Source organism: Nyctibius grandis, chromosome 12 (assembly GCF_013368605.1).
Source record: "Nyctibius grandis isolate bNycGra1 chromosome 12, bNycGra1.pri, whole genome shotgun sequence".
Classification (NCBI taxonomy): Eukaryota; Metazoa; Chordata; class Aves; order Nyctibiiformes; family Nyctibiidae; genus Nyctibius; species Nyctibius grandis.
Window position 1 is genome coordinate 13698442 of NC_090669.1, and position 22224 is coordinate 13720665.

The 22224-nt window shown below is 38.3% G+C and overlaps 1 protein-coding gene across 1 annotated transcript in view; it reads right to left on the bottom strand.

The window, feature by feature from the left end:
• Window positions 1-1042: 1042 nt before the first annotated feature.
• CDH5 (cadherin 5) overlaps window positions 1043-22224 on the bottom strand; it is a 30073-nt gene continuing 8891 nt past the window's right edge. The window contains exons 2-12 of the mRNA XM_068411573.1: window positions 14268-14469; window positions 11651-11939; window positions 11445-11561; window positions 10514-10678; window positions 9912-10099; window positions 7873-8126; window positions 7160-7302; window positions 6214-6338; window positions 5038-5146; window positions 4505-4750; window positions 1043-3692 (exon numbers count right to left, since the gene is read on the bottom strand). Of these exons, the coding sequence (XP_068267674.1) occupies window positions 3199-3692; window positions 4505-4750; window positions 5038-5146; window positions 6214-6338; window positions 7160-7302; window positions 7873-8126; window positions 9912-10099; window positions 10514-10678; window positions 11445-11561; window positions 11651-11939; window positions 14268-14456 (2319 nt within the window). The 5' untranslated portion in view covers window positions 14457-14469 and the 3' untranslated portion in view covers window positions 1043-3198. The remainder of the gene's footprint in view (window positions 3693-4504; window positions 4751-5037; window positions 5147-6213; window positions 6339-7159; window positions 7303-7872; window positions 8127-9911; window positions 10100-10513; window positions 10679-11444; window positions 11562-11650; window positions 11940-14267; window positions 14470-22224) is intronic.

Below are 22224 nucleotides of genomic sequence, written 5' to 3' on the forward strand. Positions count from 1 at the left end.
GAGATTAAAATGCATATTAATTAAATGAATAATGAAAACCTTTATGAGAATCTCTGCTACAAGTTGCAAGTAGCTGTTTAATCAAATTCTTTCTATGGAAAAATGCATTTCATTATAACATAATTAGCACATCTATTGTGTTTTTAATACAACTTAGGCTAAAGTGTGTTTGATCTGGAGTTTGCTCATGGCAATTAGCAGTGAAGGAATTGAACTTTTTTGCTTTATTCCAGGCTTTGTAAATTTTAAGTGCCATATCTGGGGAAAGTTGATGTGATTTTTTTAAAGCGCTAGAATAATCTTGGGAATATATTGGGGTAGTCATTATTAGTAGCAAAAAGAAATGGTAAAGAAACTGTGCTATCTCAAGCTTCAAATTTAGGGTAATTTTTTTTGAGGAAGGCTGGAGCTTTTTATGTATTATAGTGTAATCCTGCTTGCATATGTCTGTAGCAGCAGATCAGAGGAGAAGAAGGTAGCAGGCCAGGGGCCGGGGTGGTGGTGCTGGGGGTGTCACCCTTTTTTCCCATGGAGGTAACACTGATAGACCACTCAGGGGGTGGGCATATGTGTAGCTCCCCCGCAGGCGGGTTGTATGTCCTGACCCAGGGCATGAGTACTTTCTAGTCTACAATGTTCTTTACCATGTGAGAGGAGTACTTTTCCAAGAGGAAAGAAGGACAGGATCTCAGGTGGTTCAAAATCACCCTGATGCCTGGCTGCTAAAATACCCAACATCTGCTTGGAAATTGAATGTGTCCTGTAGCACTGGCAGACACGAGTCCTCCAAAGTCAGAGGGTTCAACCTTACCAGCTGCTGGAACCAGACTGCACTGTTGAGGCTTTTCTCTTCCTTACCCAGGAGCTTTAGTGACAGCTTTCCAAAGAGTGGGAGAAAACTTCTTTTACAGAAAACCCTTTGGTGAATTTGTGTCTAGCCCGAGTTTGCTTAGAGCGTAGATACTGTCTTTTTATGGTTGAGTTCACTATGGTACAAAGCCTGGTATTGTCTTCTGTGTGAAACTCATTAATGCACAGAAAATTCAAGCTTGAGATTGGCTTTTATGTAGTTAAAAAAAATACAGTACAGGAATATAAAAAGAAACTGTCCAGTGCAAACATCTTTATACAATGGAAACTGATACAGTGTTCCTTAAAACAGCTTTATAAAACAGGCTTAAAAATAGCGATTACAGGTAATACTATCTGGATGATGCTTACCAAAGTAATTTACTTACTGCACTAAATAATTTCATAACTAACTTTACCTGTTGATAGCCAATACCTTAGTTACTGATGGAAACCTTAAACTGTAAGTATTATTAGTTAGCATTCTTTATAATATACTAATATGTGGAACCTCAATAGCATACATTGTTGACTGGATTAAGCAAAACAGAAGAGAATGAACACGTTAAAAAGAAAACCAAGGCTGTCATCTCAAAATGTACTTCTTTTGTAAAGGATGTGATCCAAAGCTGATTTGACTGATGGGGCAGAATTCTCCTTCGTTTTCATTTAGTTCATATTTGAAAATTTGAGTGATTGCGTTATAGCAGGCATTTGTGTCCAGCTAATTATTGTATTGGACAACTTTTTACAGTAGTGAGGACTAATGTGAGACCATATTATAGTGCATTGCTGTTTCCTGCCAAGAAAGCATTTTGGTGAAGGGAGTGTAAATTAGAGATGACATGAATAAGTGAAAAGCAAATTTATGAGGTTCCACTATACTGGTTTAGGAAAAAAAAATATATAGTGTTATTTGGTTAGCTACCAAATTTAAATAATCACATCAACTAAACTAATACATACAGCTCCAGCACAGATTCTGCAGATTTGAGTATCTGTGTGGTAGGGCTCTGTTCCTGTTGAAGGCAACGGGAATCTGCATTGCCAGAAGCCAGAGACAGGCCATTGTCCTAAGAGACCCACTTTTTACAAAATTTATTTGGCTGGTTAACTTCATGCATGGGAAGGTTCGTTCTGTTCATTCTGTGGCTCTTCATCAGACGAGAAACTAAACACACGCTTACCAGGGACAAAGTAGTGGCAGCTCCAAAACCTTACTTACATTTGCTGTTCTTTTATGCAGAAAAATGTGTGGGTGTATAGCATTCTGGTTTGGAAGTCTATGATATTTTCCTAGGTGGAAAATACCTGTTTTACAGTACCTGCTTAGAAAAAAATCAAACCAGTTTCACAGTAATGAGGCCCTTCATTTGTTTGTCCCTGAAAAAATACAATTGCTTTAATAACATTGAATAAAAAACTATTCAACCTCTTTAGAAATCTAGAGAGACCTATGTTGCCATCTAGAGAGATTTACAGTATTGGAGTCTTAACATTCCCCTGATCTCCACATTTCCTGCCCTGCAGGATATGTTCCATTGAGTAACACTGAGATCCTATTTACAGCAAGAAAAAACAATTTTGCTGCTAGCTAGAGCAAATTCTAGCATGCCAGAAGGGTGCCTGAAATCATCATCAGGCTGTTAAAAATGACAGATGAAACCAGATTGTGCATCTAAAAATCCTGTCTAATTTTATCTTTAGTAGCTCATATATGTAGTAGAAGACTATAAAGCAAGAATAATTAATGGAAAGAAGGAAAAATCATGTCTCTTTTTGAAAGTGATGGAATAATTTCTAATATTAAGTGATAGACCATATGTTCCTCCTCTCCTCTGCTGGGTAAGCATAAGTGTGGAATATCAATAAAAATGTTACAAGAGGGCCAGGCAAACCAGCCGGCTGGAGATACAGGAGATTATTCAAAACATTCCTTCCCAATGCCACCGAACCTTTCTGTTCCAATGGATGGTGACCTTCAATGCATGTTGATGAAAACAGTAAATCAGGAGAGGACTGAAGGAGAAACTGGGGACAAACGCACTTTTTAAGGAGAAGTGTCTTATCTGGATAGGGAGAGGAGTTGTGTCCTAGAAGACTTAAGTAGGTCCTCGAGCAGCAATTTTGGGGAAAGAACTGGGTGTTAGCAAGGATAGCAGTGCTGGGGGAAGTCAATATACATGATCTGTGTGTTTCTTTTTAACCCTACTGCTGTTAGGTTTTTTTTCGTGTCTGTTTAAATCCTAGCATGGCTTGGGTGAAGAGCTGTGAGTTCTTCTTTGGCCGTTGGCAGGCTCTTCATGGCTGTCTGTAGTGGAAGGGAGAAAATTCATGGCTAATTTGAACTTAATACACAAAATCTTCATTTGCTTCTGATCCATACAGCTCAGCTAACATTTTAAACCTGGGTCCCCAGTCATTTAGAAAGTCATAATCAATATCTGAGTCTGAGGAGCCTGATTCCAAAGAACTGAGAGATTCTGCAATGGACTCGGCACCTTCATAGCCGTAAATGTGAAGTGTGTCATATGGCAGCAAATCCCTGTCATTGTCGGCTTCATCCTTCTTAACCTCAATCATCATTTCCATTTCTCCAGCACCAGAAGTTATTTTTCCAGGAGGCTTTTGGACTTGTGCATATGGAGAGGGTACTGCTTCTGGCTTTATACCATTCTTGCGGACAGAGTTGAGTACAGATACATCATAGCTGGTGGTATCCATTTCACCACCACCTTCTTCATCATAAGTGACAAGCTGCTCATGAATCTCTGCCACATTCCTCCCAAGACCGCTCAAATCCTTCTTGTGTCTCTTTCTTAGAAGAATTAGCAATGTGATTACTGCAAAGAAAACTTAGATGAGCACGTGTAAATAAAGAAGTAAGGCAGTAAAACGAAATGCATTTAAGATATGTAACACAGTCTGAAGTGTTTTTTTTACCGGAGTGAATTTTTTTTAACACATTTATTAAAAAAAATAGTTTAAAATACTGTTTAACTGTAGGATTTTTATGTTCTCGAAGTAGTTCAGTCTGTACAGGAATTGTACAACTGATTCTTGAGCTGGAGTACAAATGCATCGTGTCACAAGTTCATTGAATCAACTACTGCCTTGCACTGGTAAATCTTTTAATGCCAGGCATCAAGTGCTACTTTTATATGGTAATTGCAAAGGAGGCCTCTTCTCAAGCAAGAAAAACTGTTGCCCCTTCTCTCTGATTCCAAAGGCAGCAAATAGGTACTGCTCTGCTGATTTGTTACAGATTTATTTATGTATGTATGTTCACTGCACTGTTTAAAGGGTTTCCAGACTAGTTCAGCTATGGAAACAGGAATCCTATTGTTATTGCCCCAGCACAAATTTCCTGTTTTATGGCTGCATGTGAGCCCAGTAACAGTAAATCAAGTATATTATGCATACATGCAATAACCTTTCCAGTGACTCAGCCTTTACAGTAGAATGAACAGCTTTGTAGCTGAAACTATGCTAACAGGCCAAATAGGAAGAGGAAGTGAGATGAATCAAATAGTTACAGTATTTCTGCCTTTGTGACCATTTTATAGCCATGAAGCTTTTGTAGATCTCAGTTAAGAAAAAACAAAACAATCCCCACATTTGAAGTCAGAGAACATTACAGAAGTCAAATACTTACCAATGATTGTGAAGATACAGATAAAAATTGCCACCAGTGCTTGTATACTAACTCCAACTTGTTTAGCTCTTTCCTCACAAAAAGTGAAGTTGCCTTTTTCATTACACTTGCAGACACTGATGACAAGTGTATTTGTGCTGCTGAGCTCAGGATCACCGTTGTCTGAGATGATGACAGGCAGGTAGTGGATTTTGGCAAGTTCACGATTAAACTGTCCATATTTGACAGTGACATTAGCTGTGTTATCTGGAAGAAGTAACGACATCTAATTAAGTGATAATCTCTACCAGATTTTCCTTATAGATTATCAGTCAGTTGGTACGTCTTCCCCTTAGACAGAGACAGCCTTTAGGGAACCCAGTGAAGCTTAGGTGGCAACAAACAACATTTTTTTTCAGTAATTTAAGCTTCTAAAAATAAATTGTTACTTAGCTCAGCTAGACCAATCATAGGTCATTGCTATAGGTTTTCTTCCCAGTGTCCTAGTGTCTCACTTTGGCTAGCTGAGAAAATGCATTGCAGGGATACACTACCGTAGTTCTCAACCAAGGAGAAGTTGCTATCTTCTGTGGCCAGGGAGAATTTGAAGAAACCTCTAGGTGATATTTCATCCTTGTCAGTAGCTGAAATCCTGATGATTACCTACAAAGATGGAAGAGGTCATAATTTTCAGTATACGTTGCCTCTAGTGATAAAACCACTTGCAGTATTTAAGTTAGAGCTGGGCTGTGTATCCTGTATAACCCTTCAGTAAAGGGCAGGACAAAGATATCTTGTGATGCTCCTCTTCAAGTTCTTTCAAGGCAAGTAATTTCCTTGTAGGTCTTCAAAAAGAGCAGTCTTGCCCCTTCATTCACAGGTGGGAAACAAAAGAGGAAATCTTGGGTAATTAAAGCATAAAAAAAGTCTTATGCTCAAAGACATACGGCTCATTTAAATACCTAAGATGGCTGTCTTTTAAAGTGTTCAACTTACTTAGAAGTATGACTCTCATTCATTGAATGTCGTTGAGACTGCCACTCCTGAATGACATGCTTGTTTTTGAAAACCTCAACCTGGGGTAGATTAGATGTATAAAATATAAAAAATGTGTATGATTATGTCTCAAAGGTATTTTAAAAATTAAATTAAAGGTGAAGTAATACCTTGTGTGTTCTAACAGATTCCATCAGAGAGTCCAGTCTGTGACAAAGTCTCTTAATTAAACAAACATTATGTGTATGGGCTAAATATTTGTGTCTGAGGCCAAACATTTAAAAACACAAATACTGACACTATTTGTGCATGCAGATACTTGCACTCTGATGAATACTACAATGATGTTATACGCAGCAATGTTTCTCTTAGTATTTTGAAATGGTTTCATTCTCAGTATCACGTATGAACATTTGTGTGATAAAACCAAATTGCTAATTTTCGCTCTGCAAGGCCTGACTGTCCTTCCCGGTTCACTTGCTAGTGCACGTACATACTTAAAAGCCTGGAGGGAGAGGAACTGTGCAGTCCACGTGCGTAACCAGATAAAAGTCAATATTCCAACAGTGTAAAGTCCTGAAGAGAGATTTCTGACTGCTGATGTTTTGGAAGTCAGTGAAATGATCACGTGATTGGGTATGAAAACTGAGACTAACTTCTATTAAGACATCTTTCGCTTGAGCTTGCAAGTAGGTAATTCAGGTTTCAGGGAAAAACTCTCCTTCCTGTCTCACCTTTCCTGGTGCAGCGTTTTCACATACTCTGGGTTCCTCGGGATAAATAAGCTCTGGAGCATTGTCATTTTCATCAGTAACTATTACATGAACTTGGGCGTGTGATTCTCTGTCAGAAAGACGTCCTGAAATGACAACAACAGTACAGGTCTCTGAGATGTCTGGAATCTCAGTGCTGTCTAGCTCCCCCTTTCCACTGTTTGTGTCCACCTCTGTGCTTCCTGCATGATGAATATGGAGAGTTTCTAGCTCCATCATTAATTGAAACTTTTCCTTTTGCACATTCAGATATTTTTCTAAAAACTCTCAATTTGGGCTAAATCATCAAGGATCTATGAGGAAGAAAATGGCAATTGCTTATGGCTTCCTGATTCTCCACACTGTGTGGCTATGGGATCCAGCATCGTTCTCTGGCACTAAGGCAACAGGCACAGAACAGGCCATGTCCATGTTATCAAATATCTTTCACCCTCCAGAAAAGGCTGGCCTCCCCCAAACCGACTTGGGACTGGCCCCCAGGCCTGCCCTGCTTCCTGAACTCGAGCGAAGCTATGCAGGGACCCCTGTGCAGCGATGCTCCCTGGGCAGCGGTGTGAGAGGGGGATTTTGTAACTCTGTGTAAGTGGATGAAGCTGGCTGGGATGTTTCTGCTCTAACCACAGGCTTATCCCTGTTTCCCAAGCTGCTTCCTGCCCTTTTTACTCCTTGTAACAAACTGAATGCATTTTCGTAATAGCTAGGGGCCAAATCTGAAAACTCTATTTAACGTATTTGTAGGTACTCATTTGATTTGGAAGATTATTGTACAAACCCCGCAAGCATCTCTTTCATTCGTAGCTTAGTGGAAACAGGCTGTCAGGTGGCGGCTTTCTTTTTTGATCAGCTACAGTCCTGCTGTAAAGCTGTACACTGATTTCTTTCAAATAGGGAAGCGGATAGCACTTACCATCCTCAAGGATTTCCTGAGCTGCTACAGTGATGTTGTATGAGGAACTGAATTCTCTGTCCAGGGGCTTGGGAAGTTGAATAATTCCAGTATCGGATACTCTAATATAGTCTCCATTAGGACTAGCTCTTCGTCGAATAAATCTGTTTTTTTGTTTAAAAAGAGATATGTCAATGCAAGGGTGATAATACTGTGTTTCACTTCAGTTCTTCATAGTGGAAGGCCAGAGAGTTCTTGTGTGACAAATTACATTAATATCTTGACCAGGCGATCTCAGAATATTTCCCTAAAATTATGTAAGCTGTGAGAACGAAATATATCCGTTGGAAAAGTTTCCAGATTATTGTATTTTGCTGTTTCAGAAGTCTATTTTCTTTTTAAAGCATATGCTTGAGAGAGTTATTACAATAAGAAATGTAACAATAAATTATAACAATGTAAAGATATCCAGGATTATGCATTTTCCTGTAAATGTGCAAATGTTTTATCAGTAAGTTAATGTGGTAATTACATGGGTAAATGTAATTTATGTTCATATTTGTTGGTTACCATATATATCCATGGCTGCAATGCCGGAAAAATCAAATTGGATTTTTTTTTGGCATGCAGATTCTGAAAAATAGGGCCAAAGTCTCAGTTCTTCATCAAATTCTTGGAATCATTAACGAATTCTCCACTTTAAAACAGAATTACTAAAGCTGGTGTCACGTTACCTGATTTTCCGTTTAGCTGCGTCAGGGTCGTGTGCCCAGACTGAACCAAGTGTTCTTATTTCTGGATCGTTTTCCCTTACTTTAAATTCATATGGTAGTTTAGTGAAGACAGGAGGCTCATCAACATCAGTGACTTCAATGGTGACTGTTGAAATGCTCCTAGAGCCACCGGATTTAAAATAGCGAAGATCAACTGTAGGATCTGTTGCCTCAATGTCAAACCTGTATTCTGCTACTTTTTCGAAATCCAGGGGCTAGAAAAAAGACAAACACAGATATTCTTCCTTTGGAGATGTCTAAGTAAGCTTTGCATTAGCTATCTATGCAAATTTAAGCTCTGTGCTCTAATTCGTGTTTGGAAATATTGCCAAATTGCGTCTTAGCTAGACTCTTGGGAGAGCATTTCCAAACTGAAATTCTCTTTCATAGAGTGGCTTGAGCAACTTCTGGTTTTGAACAGATTCATCCAGTATTCTAAGTTCAGCAAGTATTTCTTGGTTTAAATAATTTTCTTTTTATGGTTCTGTAGCTACCAAAACTTGTTTAGCTCCTTTTTCTCAAAGGTTGGGGACCAGATTCTCCTCTTCTTGGCTGGCTTGCTGTTCTGAAGTCATTCAAGGCAGACTTCATAGCTGCACTGACTGATAGCTGGGGCGCTCAGTGATAAACGACATCCGCTTCCTTGTTTTTCCCATTGACTGAGATTATAAAAGGAATCACACAATGGAAGGAAGGCCAGGAGCCAGGGCAGTAAGAAGTGCCCAAGCTATCACTCATTTCAAAGTTTGGAACCCTTTGCACTATTGCCTGATATTATAAAAGCACCGTGAAATACATGGTAGTTAATTGTGGCGACTCTTGTTTTTCTCTTAAAGTAGACATTGCAAACGGAACTGATAGTGCATATCTAGCAGTTGAAATTTTATCTCACATGGCTGCATATTTAAAATTACAACATGTGCATGGCCAAAAGCATGTTACAAAACAGTGGGGTGAACTTTGCCCACTGCATGTTAAAAGATGAGTTGATTCCAAAGCACCCAGTGTGTGTATGTGTGGGGTCTCTTATTGCTCCTCCTCCGGGCAGAAGTTCCAAGCAATGCTTTCCTCAGGTCCTGGAAGGACCAGTGGAAGGGCTGCATTTGATGAAGGAAAGCTGCTCACATCTAGTGTGACCACAGCTGAAGACTTTACTGCTGGTCTTGGAATACTTGGTTCTTTTTTCCCTTAAAGTTTTCTCTTCTTCTTAATGACATTTCTAGTCTTAACAGTTACAGAGACATATTTGGAAGTGAAAAACACATTCCTGTCAATCTGAGGATTACAAGAGGTGATTTATAGTCCCCTCTCCTCTTTTTTTTTTTTTTTTTTTACTGTAAGTCAATGAAATCAATGAACTCTTGGCTTGGCAGTGCTCTGCATAACACAGGAATGTCCCTTGGTATGAATCAAGTAGGTCTGAGAATTAAAAAACAAAGAGCACGCTATAATAAAGGCTTTGGAGAGTCTGGGCCATCTTTAAGAGTTATAAGGAATTAGTTGGGAAGCTCTGAAAACACCCTGAGGAAAGTAAGGGAGCTGTGGCTCTGATTGGAGCAAGTGCCAAACTGTAAAGAGCATTTTGGAAGAGTGCTCAGGCGGACTAGTTCACATTTTCTGCTTTGGTTTCACTTGAGCTGGAGAAGGGAAAGATTCTTTGACTTGGTCAGTTGGTTCAACTTTTAAAATCACTGACTCTTTGAAGTATCCAAGTATCTGAAGTTTAAGAGGAGCCCAAAGTGCATAACCTGAATATCTGACATAGTCTCCATTGCACACTGCAGCAATTCTAGATTTTCCTGGGACTGGCAGTTGAAATGGACTGGTAAATCACCAGCTTTTCTTTTCACAGGGCTTACAGAACAGGTTTTCAGAATGAACGTATTTCATGCTGAATTCCACACATTTCTATTTTTTCCTGCTGCTAGTCCCAAACTGAATCAAACACTCTTGTTACACATGGAAAAACAAAAGAATCATCTTTGTTACTGGAAAAGTACCTTCTTTGGCCTAATAATTCCTTCATTTGTGAATGGATTTGCTACAATTTCGAAGGTGTCCCTGTAATCTCCTCTGACAAAACTGTATTTCGTATTTCTATGTTGTGGTTCATCAACATCTTCTACTTTGACTCTGCCAACTTCTCCTCCTACTGAAATGTTTTCAGGAACTTTAAAGTGAAATGATGCTGTTAAAAGAAGAACAACAAAAAAGACATAAAGAGTGTGTACATGGAAGTTAGAACTTAGTTAAAAATTGTTCTTAGTTTATAGGTGTATAGAAAAATATTTCATTGAGAAGTCAGCATTATATATCTCTACAGACAGCACTTTGATATATTTTTTGTAAAAGTATAATTAATTCTCAAAACTGTCAAGATATTGTACAAAGTGATGAAATTAATACTGATTTTTATTTTCTCCTCTAGGTGTGTGTCATCCAGGAAATGTACTAGGGCTGAAATATGGAAGACCTTCTGAATATGTAAGATTCTTTCATCCACTTTTAAGAAAAGCTGAATTGTGATGAACTCTGACATAAATTCGTTATAGTTGTGTCAACTCTTGGCTTCCAAATGATACAGCGCTTGCATTGTACTTACGGTGTTTGAATACTGGGAAGTTGTCATTGATGTCGGTTAAAGTGATAATGACTGTAGCTGTGCTTGAATCCCCAGAAGACCCTGGACCGTCTTTTGCTTTAACAATAATTTCGTATGTTGATTGATTCTCTCTGTCTAAATCAGCCCTTGTTGTAGAAATCACACCTTTGAAAAAATAGCATTGAATATGATTAGATTTTGTAGCATGTCCAGCATCTCTTAATTTTGACAGCAAATTTTTGCCTTATACCACACATTCATCTTGAAGTAGCATTTTTACAGTGGTATTTTTCTAAGGCTAGAAATGTTAGAAATCTTTCTACATGACAGATTATTTGGGAGATTCTGTACAATACATTCCTTTAAACTGATCTTTGCTGCTTAGAAGCAGTCTAATGATGTCTAAACTTGGTCACTGTGGAATCTAGAGAGTTTGTCTGAGCACCTCTTTATCTGAGTTATATGCTTCAGAGGACAAGTATGGTTACAAGAGATACTGACATTTTTAAAACCGGGCCAAATTTAAACAAGGACATTTTAGAAAGCAAAGGGTTGAGTTATTGATTATTGAATGCTGCTTCAGAATTTATGTATTCCCTTTTCCTGCTTAGTCAAAGGAATGGTATCTATGCTAAACTGAAAACATGAACTTATATTAGCTCCTAGTCAGTTTCTTCATCAGTGGGAAAAAAATGACCTTTTATATTCTCATTTAGTTCATGGCACCTGATATCCCTAATTTATTAGTTCATTTCCAGATGCAGACAGTGGGATTGTGTGAGTGTGAATGAAAGATATTTCTAAATTATGGTTAAAATTATATTTTTGAATTATTATCCCCCTTGTTCAGAATGAAAAAGCCTTAAAACTGTGTTTTCTTCAAAGTGTAAGGTAAGGACAAAGTGTATGGACATTTGCATGTCTGACCTACCAGAGTCATCAACTGTGAAGTATTCATCTCCTTTAATGACTTGGTAGGTAACTGTGGCATGACCTGTAACTGTTGGGTCGTCAGCATCTACAGCTGTCACTTTGGTGACTGAGGTTCCTAGAAGAGAATTTTCAAACAGCATAGTTAGTATATATTCTGCTTTTTAACCAGAGACATGAAGGGAAATGAGTGATAGAAGAACGTACCTACTGGTGACATTTCTGGGACAGATCCATTGAATACTTTTTGTACGAACACAGGGACATTGTCATTAATATCATAAACCTTGATAATGAATTTAGATGGGGGTTCCAGTGACTGGTTGTTTCTTTTGTCAATAATGAGAGCTGTCAGCTCATACTCCGCTTTCTTTTCTCTGTCTAGCCTCTCAAATGCATATACATCACCACTGGTTTCTTGCACTTGAAAAATGGTGTTGGCATATTCACCTTCAATAATATACTTAGCGTTGTTGTTCCGTACACTTGATGTGATCTAGAAAGAAAGTATAATTCAAAGAGATAACAGTGGGCTTTGGCATCTGGATACAACACAGTTTCTACCAGAAGATAAACACAATCAGGATTTCTTCAGGCTCAGTTTGAAACCAGAAAAGCCATCAAGACTTCTGATGTCAGCTAGACTATTCCTGAACAAACAGCATCTCACAGCAGCTACAACCATGCAGGGTTATAGGATGAAACTTGCATCCAGACTGAAACTTGCTTGCTTATATGTCAAGAAGCATTTTTTTTTAGGTCATATCTCATATTTTCTAAAGATACAAATTGTTCACGCAGTAAATACATACAATTCATTAATCTCGTTATGTCTGAAATAACGCGTACCACCACGTTCGGTTTGAGCTACTCTTGTTTGCAAGTACCCTGAATTTAGCAGAGATTTTGCTTAGATTTCACAGAGTTACAGAGTCAAATCTATACTGACAGCTACTGACATTATTCAGCATTAGTCTCTATTACTTAACATTTAGCAGAATTCCTGCCATACTGACATCTTGCTTGTGTTTAGTCACGTGCAATTTTTTTATAGTCAGTATTTAGGCTCATGCTATGACAGTAAGATTAAATTTCCACCCCACAGATTTTAAAATTTAAGATTATATGCAATGAAAAAGGGATGGGGTAAAAGGAATGAACATTAATCAGTTTTAAAATGTAATTTAATCCAATCCCAAATGGTCTTGCACATTAGTTAATCTGCAGATAATCGGATGATTCTTCCCTTTCTGTACCTTCACCCATCTAAGCACACTGATATAAGGTTTAAGCGACAATTTTCCATGCACTATATCAGCATTCATATTTCAGCAAGCTATTTATCAATAATTGCTGGGTTTGACCAAGAATTTCTAGTCTTTTGTTATTGATGTTATCATAAATTGCAGCTGTTTGGTATTCAGCATTTGATTTATCCCGTAGTTGTCATTGACTGTTGAACATTCTTTCGTTTCTGTTTTCTATTTTGAAAAGTGTCATTAAAATTTTCTTCCCTCATTCCACACACTTAATCATGCTTCTGACTGCTGGTGCTGCTGAAGAACAGTTTAGAACTCTGGAGATGTAACACGAGAAATAACCTCACCCTTGTCTCAAAGATAGTATAGCCTGTGCTTTCTTTCTCAATTTTTATTTACTTATTCAGTGTAAAAGGTATAGACTTCCAAGACTGCCTTTTCTAAAACTGAGGATGAACATACAAAGGAAAGCATCCAAGGTCATGAAAGATAAAATCAAAATGTATCAGCATATTCCTGCAGCTGTCACTCAGTTCTGCCATGCTGCTGCTGTGGCCTTTTTTAAAGGGTTTATCAAGTGTTCAGTCCTGCAAATGCAATGCACTGAACACAGCCATTGCAAAAGTAATCAGAAGCGTTCCACTGTTGAAAGGCCACAGAGAACAGCACAAAGTGAATTACTCTTATTTAGGACAGCTCCAGGAATAGAAGCATTCTCCTCAATCTGCTACTGAAATGGTCTGAAATGAAACAGAGATACCCTGTGTTAGCTGAAAGTACCCTATGGCCTCTTTTCTCTCTCTCGTGCTTTCTGCCAGTGAGCGGCACTGATCCAGAAAGGTCTGTTTCACTTTGCCGAGACAGCCTTGACAGATGCTGATTGTTGTACATGAGAGGAAAACGCAGAACTGCATTTATCTGAAAAGTGTCAAAGTAGTTCAATTTGAAAGACTACATTGGAAGAACTTTGTCTGAGTGATAGGCAGTTAATCATAGGATTTTATGAGCACTGCCCTGAAGAAAATGAGTTTGCAAGCAGGTCAATGCTCATTATTATTTTTTAAAATTATTTTCTTTCACTTTGTGAAACAAATTTTTTGATCGTGTAACAGTATTCCTAAACACAGCACTTTTGTTTTGTAACCAAGCTGAGAGATGTAAACTATATGTATTTTAATGCATATGTTTTTCTTAGCTGATCTCCTAGGTTTTTGAAAGAGTCTTGAGCTGCCAGAAAAATATTGACATACGTCAGCTGCCAGACTTCCTTCCTAACTGTGCACCTGCATGCAATGCAATTGCTTCTGCACTGCAGATGCTCCATGCTTGCCATTCTCTAAAATTTATTTGTATTCTTCAAAAGAATTAGAATCCCTTTGACCTTATTCTTGACTTACTCTGTGTCCACATTCTTAAGATTTTAACACATTACTATGTTGGTATTAAGTCCCATTTCTATTTCCTTTTTTTCTCTTCTGTCTAGACTGCAAATAATTAATACTTTTCAAGATACTCATTTGCTGTCTGCATTTCTAATTATTCATTGCTAACAGGCTGCTATTTACCTTGCCAACATGGTGTGGTAATGGTGTATCAATCTCTTCTTTGATATGCATTTGGTTCCATATCCAGTCTCTCTTCAGTCGTTTATGACTGACATTGTTTGAAGAAAAGTTTTGGTTTGTTTCCTGACTTTCTTTGTCAGCAAATGCTGGAGCCAAGAACAATGAGAAAAGTAGAATAAAGTGGTTCATCTTCTTCTGTAGCCTAGAAGGTAATATAAAATATGAAAACTGTATAAATAACAACAGAATCAGATTAATCAGAGAGAGCACAGATAGAAGTGCAAATAGACTTTCCTTCTATAGGAAAGTTTGATTACTTCTGTATTTCTTTTCACCTGCCTTAGCATCAAAATTCGAAATATCAGGCTTCTTCCTTCCATTAAACAGTTTTAACTAGATGACAACTATAAAAACCAACAAAAATATTTTAATGAAATAAAAAATGTGCAAGTTTTGAAAGCTAGCATAAAAGCCAGCATCCACTTGAGCTACCATAGTTAATCTGAAGAGAAGATTCAATAGCAAAGGTCACCCATCGCGCATTATGGCAAGTGTAGTCTGGTCACAGAGCGTAGCACATGGGGAGAGCAGCCATGGGAAGCAACACCAAGGCTCAGCCAGATCAGAGTTTATGTTAACTTAACTTGAAATGAAAAGTTCCAGCTTGACAAACCCAAATGCAATGTTTTGACTTGCCCTGACACAAAGTATGCTATAGTCAATATCTTCCTATGGAAAATATTGATTTAGAATAAAACCTGGGCTTTTTTTGGTGGAAAAAACGATTCATGTGCCATGTTCAATCAATTCCAAATACAATATAGCAAATTATCTTGCTCAGAGGGCTCATTTATTCATTCAGTTTCTTGTCTTTTGAAACATTTGAAGACACACAGAAAGTTCCTTTATCCCCTATTCTCAGGTTTTACCATCTACAAAGTGATAGTTTGTGGAATTATTATTGGGTGAAACCGTATTTTTGCATTATATATTAATATTAGCAAACTTTAGGCCTGACTTGCATATCAGATTGAGAAGTTATTTTAATGTAGCAAAGCTGATTCATTGTCTTACTAAATTTTCCCTTCCCAATATAAAGGACTGTCAGGGAACTTTAACACTCAAATAACCAGACTTTAAATTACACATAAATGACTTTCCATTAGCTTTTAGGAGCTGTCAGCATACACATCAGAAATAAAACCATTAATTGCGATAGAGAAGTTGACATCACACAAGTTGCTAGATGCAGGATCAAATTAATATTTTTGGCAGAAAGGTGCTGAGACGGTTCCAAAATTACTCTTTGGTAACTAGGCAATCAGTGTTATCCTGTGGTGCAGCATCATTGTCATTAAAAAGATTTTGTTTACCATGAAATTTTGCTTTCCTGTACTTTTCTCTCTTCTACGTTGTTGTAGGTAAGCTGAGGAACATTCCTTCTTTGTGATTGTGTAGGAAATGACCAAATAAGGTGGCTTTGAAGTTGCTTTTTAATAGCTAAGCTGTGTTTTATACAGTTTTATGGATTCATATAAAACTTTTTTATTTAGCTAGTTTTTTGTATTCCGTGCACTTAGTTTGGCTCTGAATATTTTCAGAAAAATGAGTAAGATTTAATTGTTTTCCTTTGTTTTATTTGTGTACATGAATATTCTACAACTAGAAACTGTAAGGCATGGATATGATTCTGTTGTGATTGCATAAGTCTGTCCTTTATTCCTAAAATTACAAAACATGATAACCAAAGGAAACCAGTTGGTTAACATCAACTAGTACAGGCTGTAGTTTTGGAAAAAACAGACTGTAGTGTTTAAAAAGTCATTTTCTCTTGGTGCTCAGGTACAGTGGATACCTCCTGTACTGCTGTAGTGAAGAGATGAGCTGGGAAAGCTGAGGACAATACTGCCCACTTCAGTTGCCATTCATTTCCCTGGAAGTGACACTTTTACAAACATCCTTGCAGAAAGCATTTTTAACTTAAATAGTCAAATCTCCGCTAAAGCACACTGGTCTCAGTATAAATCTACTTTGTAAAGAGAAATTTTGTGTCTTCCCAGTAATATTTTCCTAGTATTTGCCTCTCTGTTTATTAATGCTTAGTTCAGAGCCTGCCATGCCCTCTGTCAAACTCCTCAGGGTGCTTCTCTCGCTGTTGCTGGGAGTGATTACTAGTAACAGCAACTCCGGGACCTTTGGTACCCTCATACAGGGGCACTGCTTATCGGAAATTGAAGGCTCAAATTCATAACGAGTGTACGGTTATCTGTAGAGGAGCTCTGGGACTATGGTAATATCCTGATTATTCCTGAGGATCCATGCAGCAAATGCAAACTCTCCTTTGAAGTAGGTGGCCTGTACGGGTTTCACAGTTCAGGCCTTGTTTGAAAGCTTGGCCATTAATACAGAAACTGCTAGACTGCATCGTTTTAAATAAATGCACATTTCAGCTGAAACTTAAGCTACCCCTTCCACTCAGCAGATCCGTCTTTGTGTGTTACATTTTAAGGTGGCTTCGCTTCCTTTAACTTATTAATGGATTCCTTGTTAGTACTTCTCCAGCCTCCTTAGTAAGTTAACGGTTCCTTTGTGAGCAATTTGGTGGGGTTTGGTCTGCCCTCTGGTATGCACTGTAGGTCAGACACAGACTGGGATAGAAGAGCCTCTTGCAAAAAATGACTTCTGCTTTTTCTTTGGCATCTTTCAAAATTTCTCACTTAGGTAGAAGTAACACTGCACACTGAAGCACTTTGCACGCGGTCTTTTCTAGGGACATTTGATGTGCATTGCTCCATAGGACAGTCTGACTCTGAGAAGACTTCCTCTATGATACCATGCAAGTTTTCCGTTCGGCAGCTGGAAGTCCATTGCTGTTGAATCCGTAGCTGAATTCATCGCAATGTTCAAGAATACCCTTCTTTTGGCAGCACCTACAAACACTTCAGAAGCAGGACCCTGTGGAGCAGTAATTGGATAAGGGCCACTGTCCTGGTGTGAAGGCCACATTCCATGGATGTTAGCTCCTGACAAGCTGTACTAAATGCTTCCTCTTTTTCTGGCCATGATAGTTTTCTTTCCCAGCAGATCCCGTTTGAAATACCAGAGGTAGAGTAGCAGAAGAGAGATAGTCCCATGCCTGGGCAAGGGAATGCGTTCCCATGTAGTCAGAAGCAAGAAAGTTTCTGAGGGCTGACAGGTGGATGACATGTCGGGATTGGCTTTTTGTTTCTTCTCATGTCTGCTGTGGCAGCCAGGACTGAGAAAAGGAAACAAGATGCACCCTTTCAAGTAATGACCCCACGGCCACATGCTTCCAGAGAAGGGGACGGCACAGCATGCGCTGTGACCGATCTGTCCCATGCGTGGCTCTCCCCGGCATGCTGCTATGAGGTCCCATCGCTGGTTCACCTTAGTGTACAGTCTCCAGTTACCCCTCTGTCTCTAACTGATTAGATCACTAATTCAAACTTTTTTCAATTTAAGCAGGGACCATAAATGTACCTTAAAGTTAGCAGGGGAATGGTTTATTCAAATAGCTGAGTTTCTTGCTTTACTCTTAAATTTTCTTTCAGGAAATTACGTTTTTTTCCACCAACATTATTCATTTTATGTGTTGAATTATTTTAGCAAATAACTCTTAATCTGCAGGGTACTATAGAGAGTTAACTGGGAAACTCTGGTATTCAAACTGATTTTATGGGACACATGACTCATACAGTGTAGTTTCTTCTTGCAGATTGGGAGTAATTATTAAAAAAATGTCAGGTGGAGATATGTTTTAATTACAAATGCAAACTTTTAATTAGTACAGTATTGTTACAATATCCCCCAACAGAGATACAGACAATACTGTACTAATTAAAAGTTTGCATTTTACAAGTTGTTTTGGTAAGTAAGCAACTGTGAGGTTGATGAACAGCTAATAAAAATAAGGTCTCCATGTAATGAAAACATATTTGATTAAATATTCTTATGAACATTTGTGATTTTTTTTTTCTGGTATTTGCCTCTTACCTGGTTTACTTCTCACTCTAAAAATGCATATTAATGCTTATGCGAAGTTAGTTTAGTGAGCAAAGAAATTTGTTCTATGCTTGCATGTTAAATAGAAGTTAAACTAGGTTTCTTTAGGGAGACTTTCGTAAATGAAGAGACAGTTGTAGCTGAAATGATTTAATTTTCTGGTTGATCGAACTAAAATCTTAATCTAGTGTTCGAGAATTTTTGTTTTTCAGCATCTGGAAAATGGAATAGAGCTAGAAATGGTGATAAGGAACATCCTAAGAGAGAAATTTGCTTAAAGTGGCTATCATACATGAGAAAAGAAATGCATTTTAAAAGGTTTGTGTCCATATTGTTCAGATAATTTACATAATATGCATAATTTGATTGTCAGAAAAGCTGGAAACAAAACTATTATTGATGATTGAGCTGGAAACTTAATGATTATTTTTGCTTACAGTATCTTGGTTGGAATCTGAACAATGTAAATGAAAATGAAAAATCCCATGCAAAAATGAGTTTCATCAAAGCAGAAAATATTAACAAAATTGCTAATAAATCAATACTGTAGGACATAATCTATTCCATTCCACAGTACTGGAAATTTTGCTGTTTCCGGTTGTTAATCAAACCTCAGCTGTCATACCTGCAGCCATGTAAATGTAGGGAATACTAAATATCTGAAATACTGTATTCAATCGATTGGGAGAAATATGGAGCTTGAAGGAGGGCATTTGCTCAGCTTCACCTGCCCTTGGTGTGGGTGTGTGTGCAGGCCCTGGCCCTGCGGTGTCCTGGGGAGCGGGGTGCCAGGATGGGTGTGTGCCTGCGGGGATGCGCTGGCTGGGCTAAAAGAGAAAAAAAACTAAAAAACATTCTTCACAAAAGTTTTTTCAGAAAGGTTGACTTTGGATAGCTTTAGTTTAGTTTAATAAGTATTTTCCGACTATCTTTCCCCCTTCTGTCTGCTGTACCCTCCCCAGTATTCCTAAGTAGCTCTGTGAAAAAGATTGTGTTGAATTTGCAGCGGATCAAACCCTACGATACAGAGTAGAGAACACTTCAAAATTTTTTGTCAGGTGCAAACAATTTACTTTGATACGCCATCAAAACACCTCCAAAATTACTACTCTCAATGAAGCCATGATAGATATAAAGAGAGCAGAATCTGACCCAGTGTCAAGTAACTAAACGACCCTGAACAACCCTGCCATACAGAATCATTTTTAACATTAATTTCTCATCTATATGATGTTTAAGACCAAAGGTAAATGTGCGAATGAAGTGAGCATTAAGAAATAGAAAGGTAGCATACCAAACACAGGAGGGGCATAAATTATCTTTTTCTTTGCAATGCCTGTAGTTTTGGTAAGCAGACAAAACATTACTGAAAGAAAATAGTCCTAGCAGTACTTAATGCTGCCTTTCAGGGACCTTAAATGGCTGTGCAAACATGAATGGATAAAGCCTCCTCATTTCTCCGTGAAAAGTACTGCAGCTTGGTAAAAAGCAATATCCCTTTCAAAAGGCACACTTGAAGCACAGAGGACTTAAATGTGTTTGCCGTCTCCTGACAGTGGACCAGAGTCAGGAGTAACAACAGTCTTCATCTCATAATTAGGCAATATCGCTCTAACCAGCTTCTAGCAAACCCAGAGAAACACGGCAGCAAAGTAATCACGTAGGTATAATTGTTACCTTCACTCCTGTTTCTGCTTGGCATCTAAGTTGCAAAGCTGTGATCCTCCTTTGCTCCCTTGAGCTTACAGCGTGAGAAGAGTTGAGGGCACGTAGTGAGTACAGTGAGAACGGGAACTAGGGTAGGTCTTCAAACTTTAGTAACGTCACGTAAAAAAACTTTGTAAATTGTGCAACATTTGACTTGGGGCAATAATTTTTTTTTGCATTTTCAGATATAATTTGTTTCGGGTGGTTACTCAGTGTTTCCCTTATTTCTTATTAAAGCTGCCTTGTCACACATCCTCAACAGTGTACAATGATTCGCTTTAAAATAGGCCTTTCCTGAGAACACTGTGCTGCTTTTTCATTTCCAGATTATTGAGCTGATTTAAATGGACCTAGTGCCTGACTACTTGCTATTATATTTTTTGATTGTCCTTATGTGGATTTTATGCATCTGAGAAGTGGTTTCCACTGATGACTAAACAGTCTGGAGTGCAAATGCCTACCTGAAAAATGATTATAAAATGACTTTTTATATGCATGATAGTACCTTTGAGTAAATAGCCACTTTGATGACTAAACAATCTGCAGTGCAAATGCCTGCCTGAAAACTGATTATAAAATGACATTTTATACTTGTGATAGTACCTTTGAATGAATAGCAACTTCAGCAATATCTTAACTAAACTTGCTACTTTAAAAAAACCCCACAGGTCAGTCAGTGTTGTGACAGCACTCTTGCGTGCATTTGGTGCTGTTCAGTTCTTGGTGTTGATGCTACTGCACTGTATATCAGAAAAGCTGAGGAGATAATTCAACAGTTCTGATTTTGGCTCTGGTTTTGGCCCGTCGTGGTTTTTTCTGGGGAAAAGAGAATAATTCTAATCTGAAAGTTCTTTGTGATTTCACCTCCCAAGTTTCTGGTAGGTCTGAGGGAAATGTATTAATGATTTTTTCCCCTGTCTGTTCAACTCAACAGAAAATTCTTTCCTGGATGATACAAAATACAACTTAATCTCATAGGTGGATGGAGTCCTCAGCCAGGACAGATGCCTCTTTCAGAAATGAAGAAATTTGGTTATAAAAGATCTATACTCCCTATGTACAAGTAAAAGATTCATTGCCTGGTGGAAAGCAGGCAGCCAAATTGGTCTCCCAGTCTTTCTGTTATCTCAGATACAGAACTGGCTAAAAATGGAGGAGGCAAGCACTGGTTTGGCTTGCTTTCTTTTATTTAAAAAAAAAAAAGCAAAACACCAAAACCACCCTCCAAGCTAGTGAGTGAGAGCTTGTGCACTGAAGACAGGTGAGCAGCAATAATGACATCTACCTGAATGTCCTCGCAGAGCTTCCTGACCCCACTGCTTGCATTTTAACAAGTGACTTGCTGACTCCAGGATTAAAGTGCTGCAGTAAATACTGAGAGAAGGGCATATTGAAAGGCTGAGTGTCAACTGAAAATAAGAAGTGTATGGTCTAAGAAGACATTTGCTGTAAACAGAATGATTTTAGAGAAGTGAGTGAGGAAGAAAGTTGTAAGAGGTCACAAAGATCTCCTTTGTTCCTTGCCAAGAAGCTTTTATGGATGTATAGATTTGCAGTTTGTTTGCTAGAAGTCACCTCATCACAGATCTGAAAGAGAAGCAGGATGAATCAGGTGCAGGATCTAATCTTGCATCAGTAAATTCTCCTGACTTTACTGTAGTTTGTTTTACATCAGTGATACGCCTGATAATATTTTAGCTGGGTAGATTAACAAAAATAAAAAATATTGGCATGACTGGGGAAAGACTAGCCTATAGCAGGCTTTGCTTATTTTAATCTATGAACAGTCCAGTACTACAGGTGCAGTCAGCCGTCATAGTAGGCCAGAAAAATTGTGCTTCTTGCTGTTGTCCATCTTGGCTCTGAATTGCTCTGAAGCTGACCCATTATATACAGGCATGACCTCCGGAACAAATGGGGAAATAATTTTGTTGATGGTGCTACTTCAAGTTCAAACACTGTTCCTTATAGCGCTAACCTTCAAAGGGGTCCTGGTAACTGTGTCAGTAGACTCATCACATTTACTGCCTGTTAGCTCGGTGTGCAAAACATAATCATGATCTCACTTTGGCTCACAAAAATCCTTCGCTGATAAATGCTGATTTAGTTGGGAGAATTCAGAGGCAAGTCTATTGGACAGTCAAGCACCAAGGCCCAAAATCTCAAAGGTAGGAGGATATTTAACTTCTGTTGATTTCTCTCAATTTCTAGTTAACCTTATCTTAAT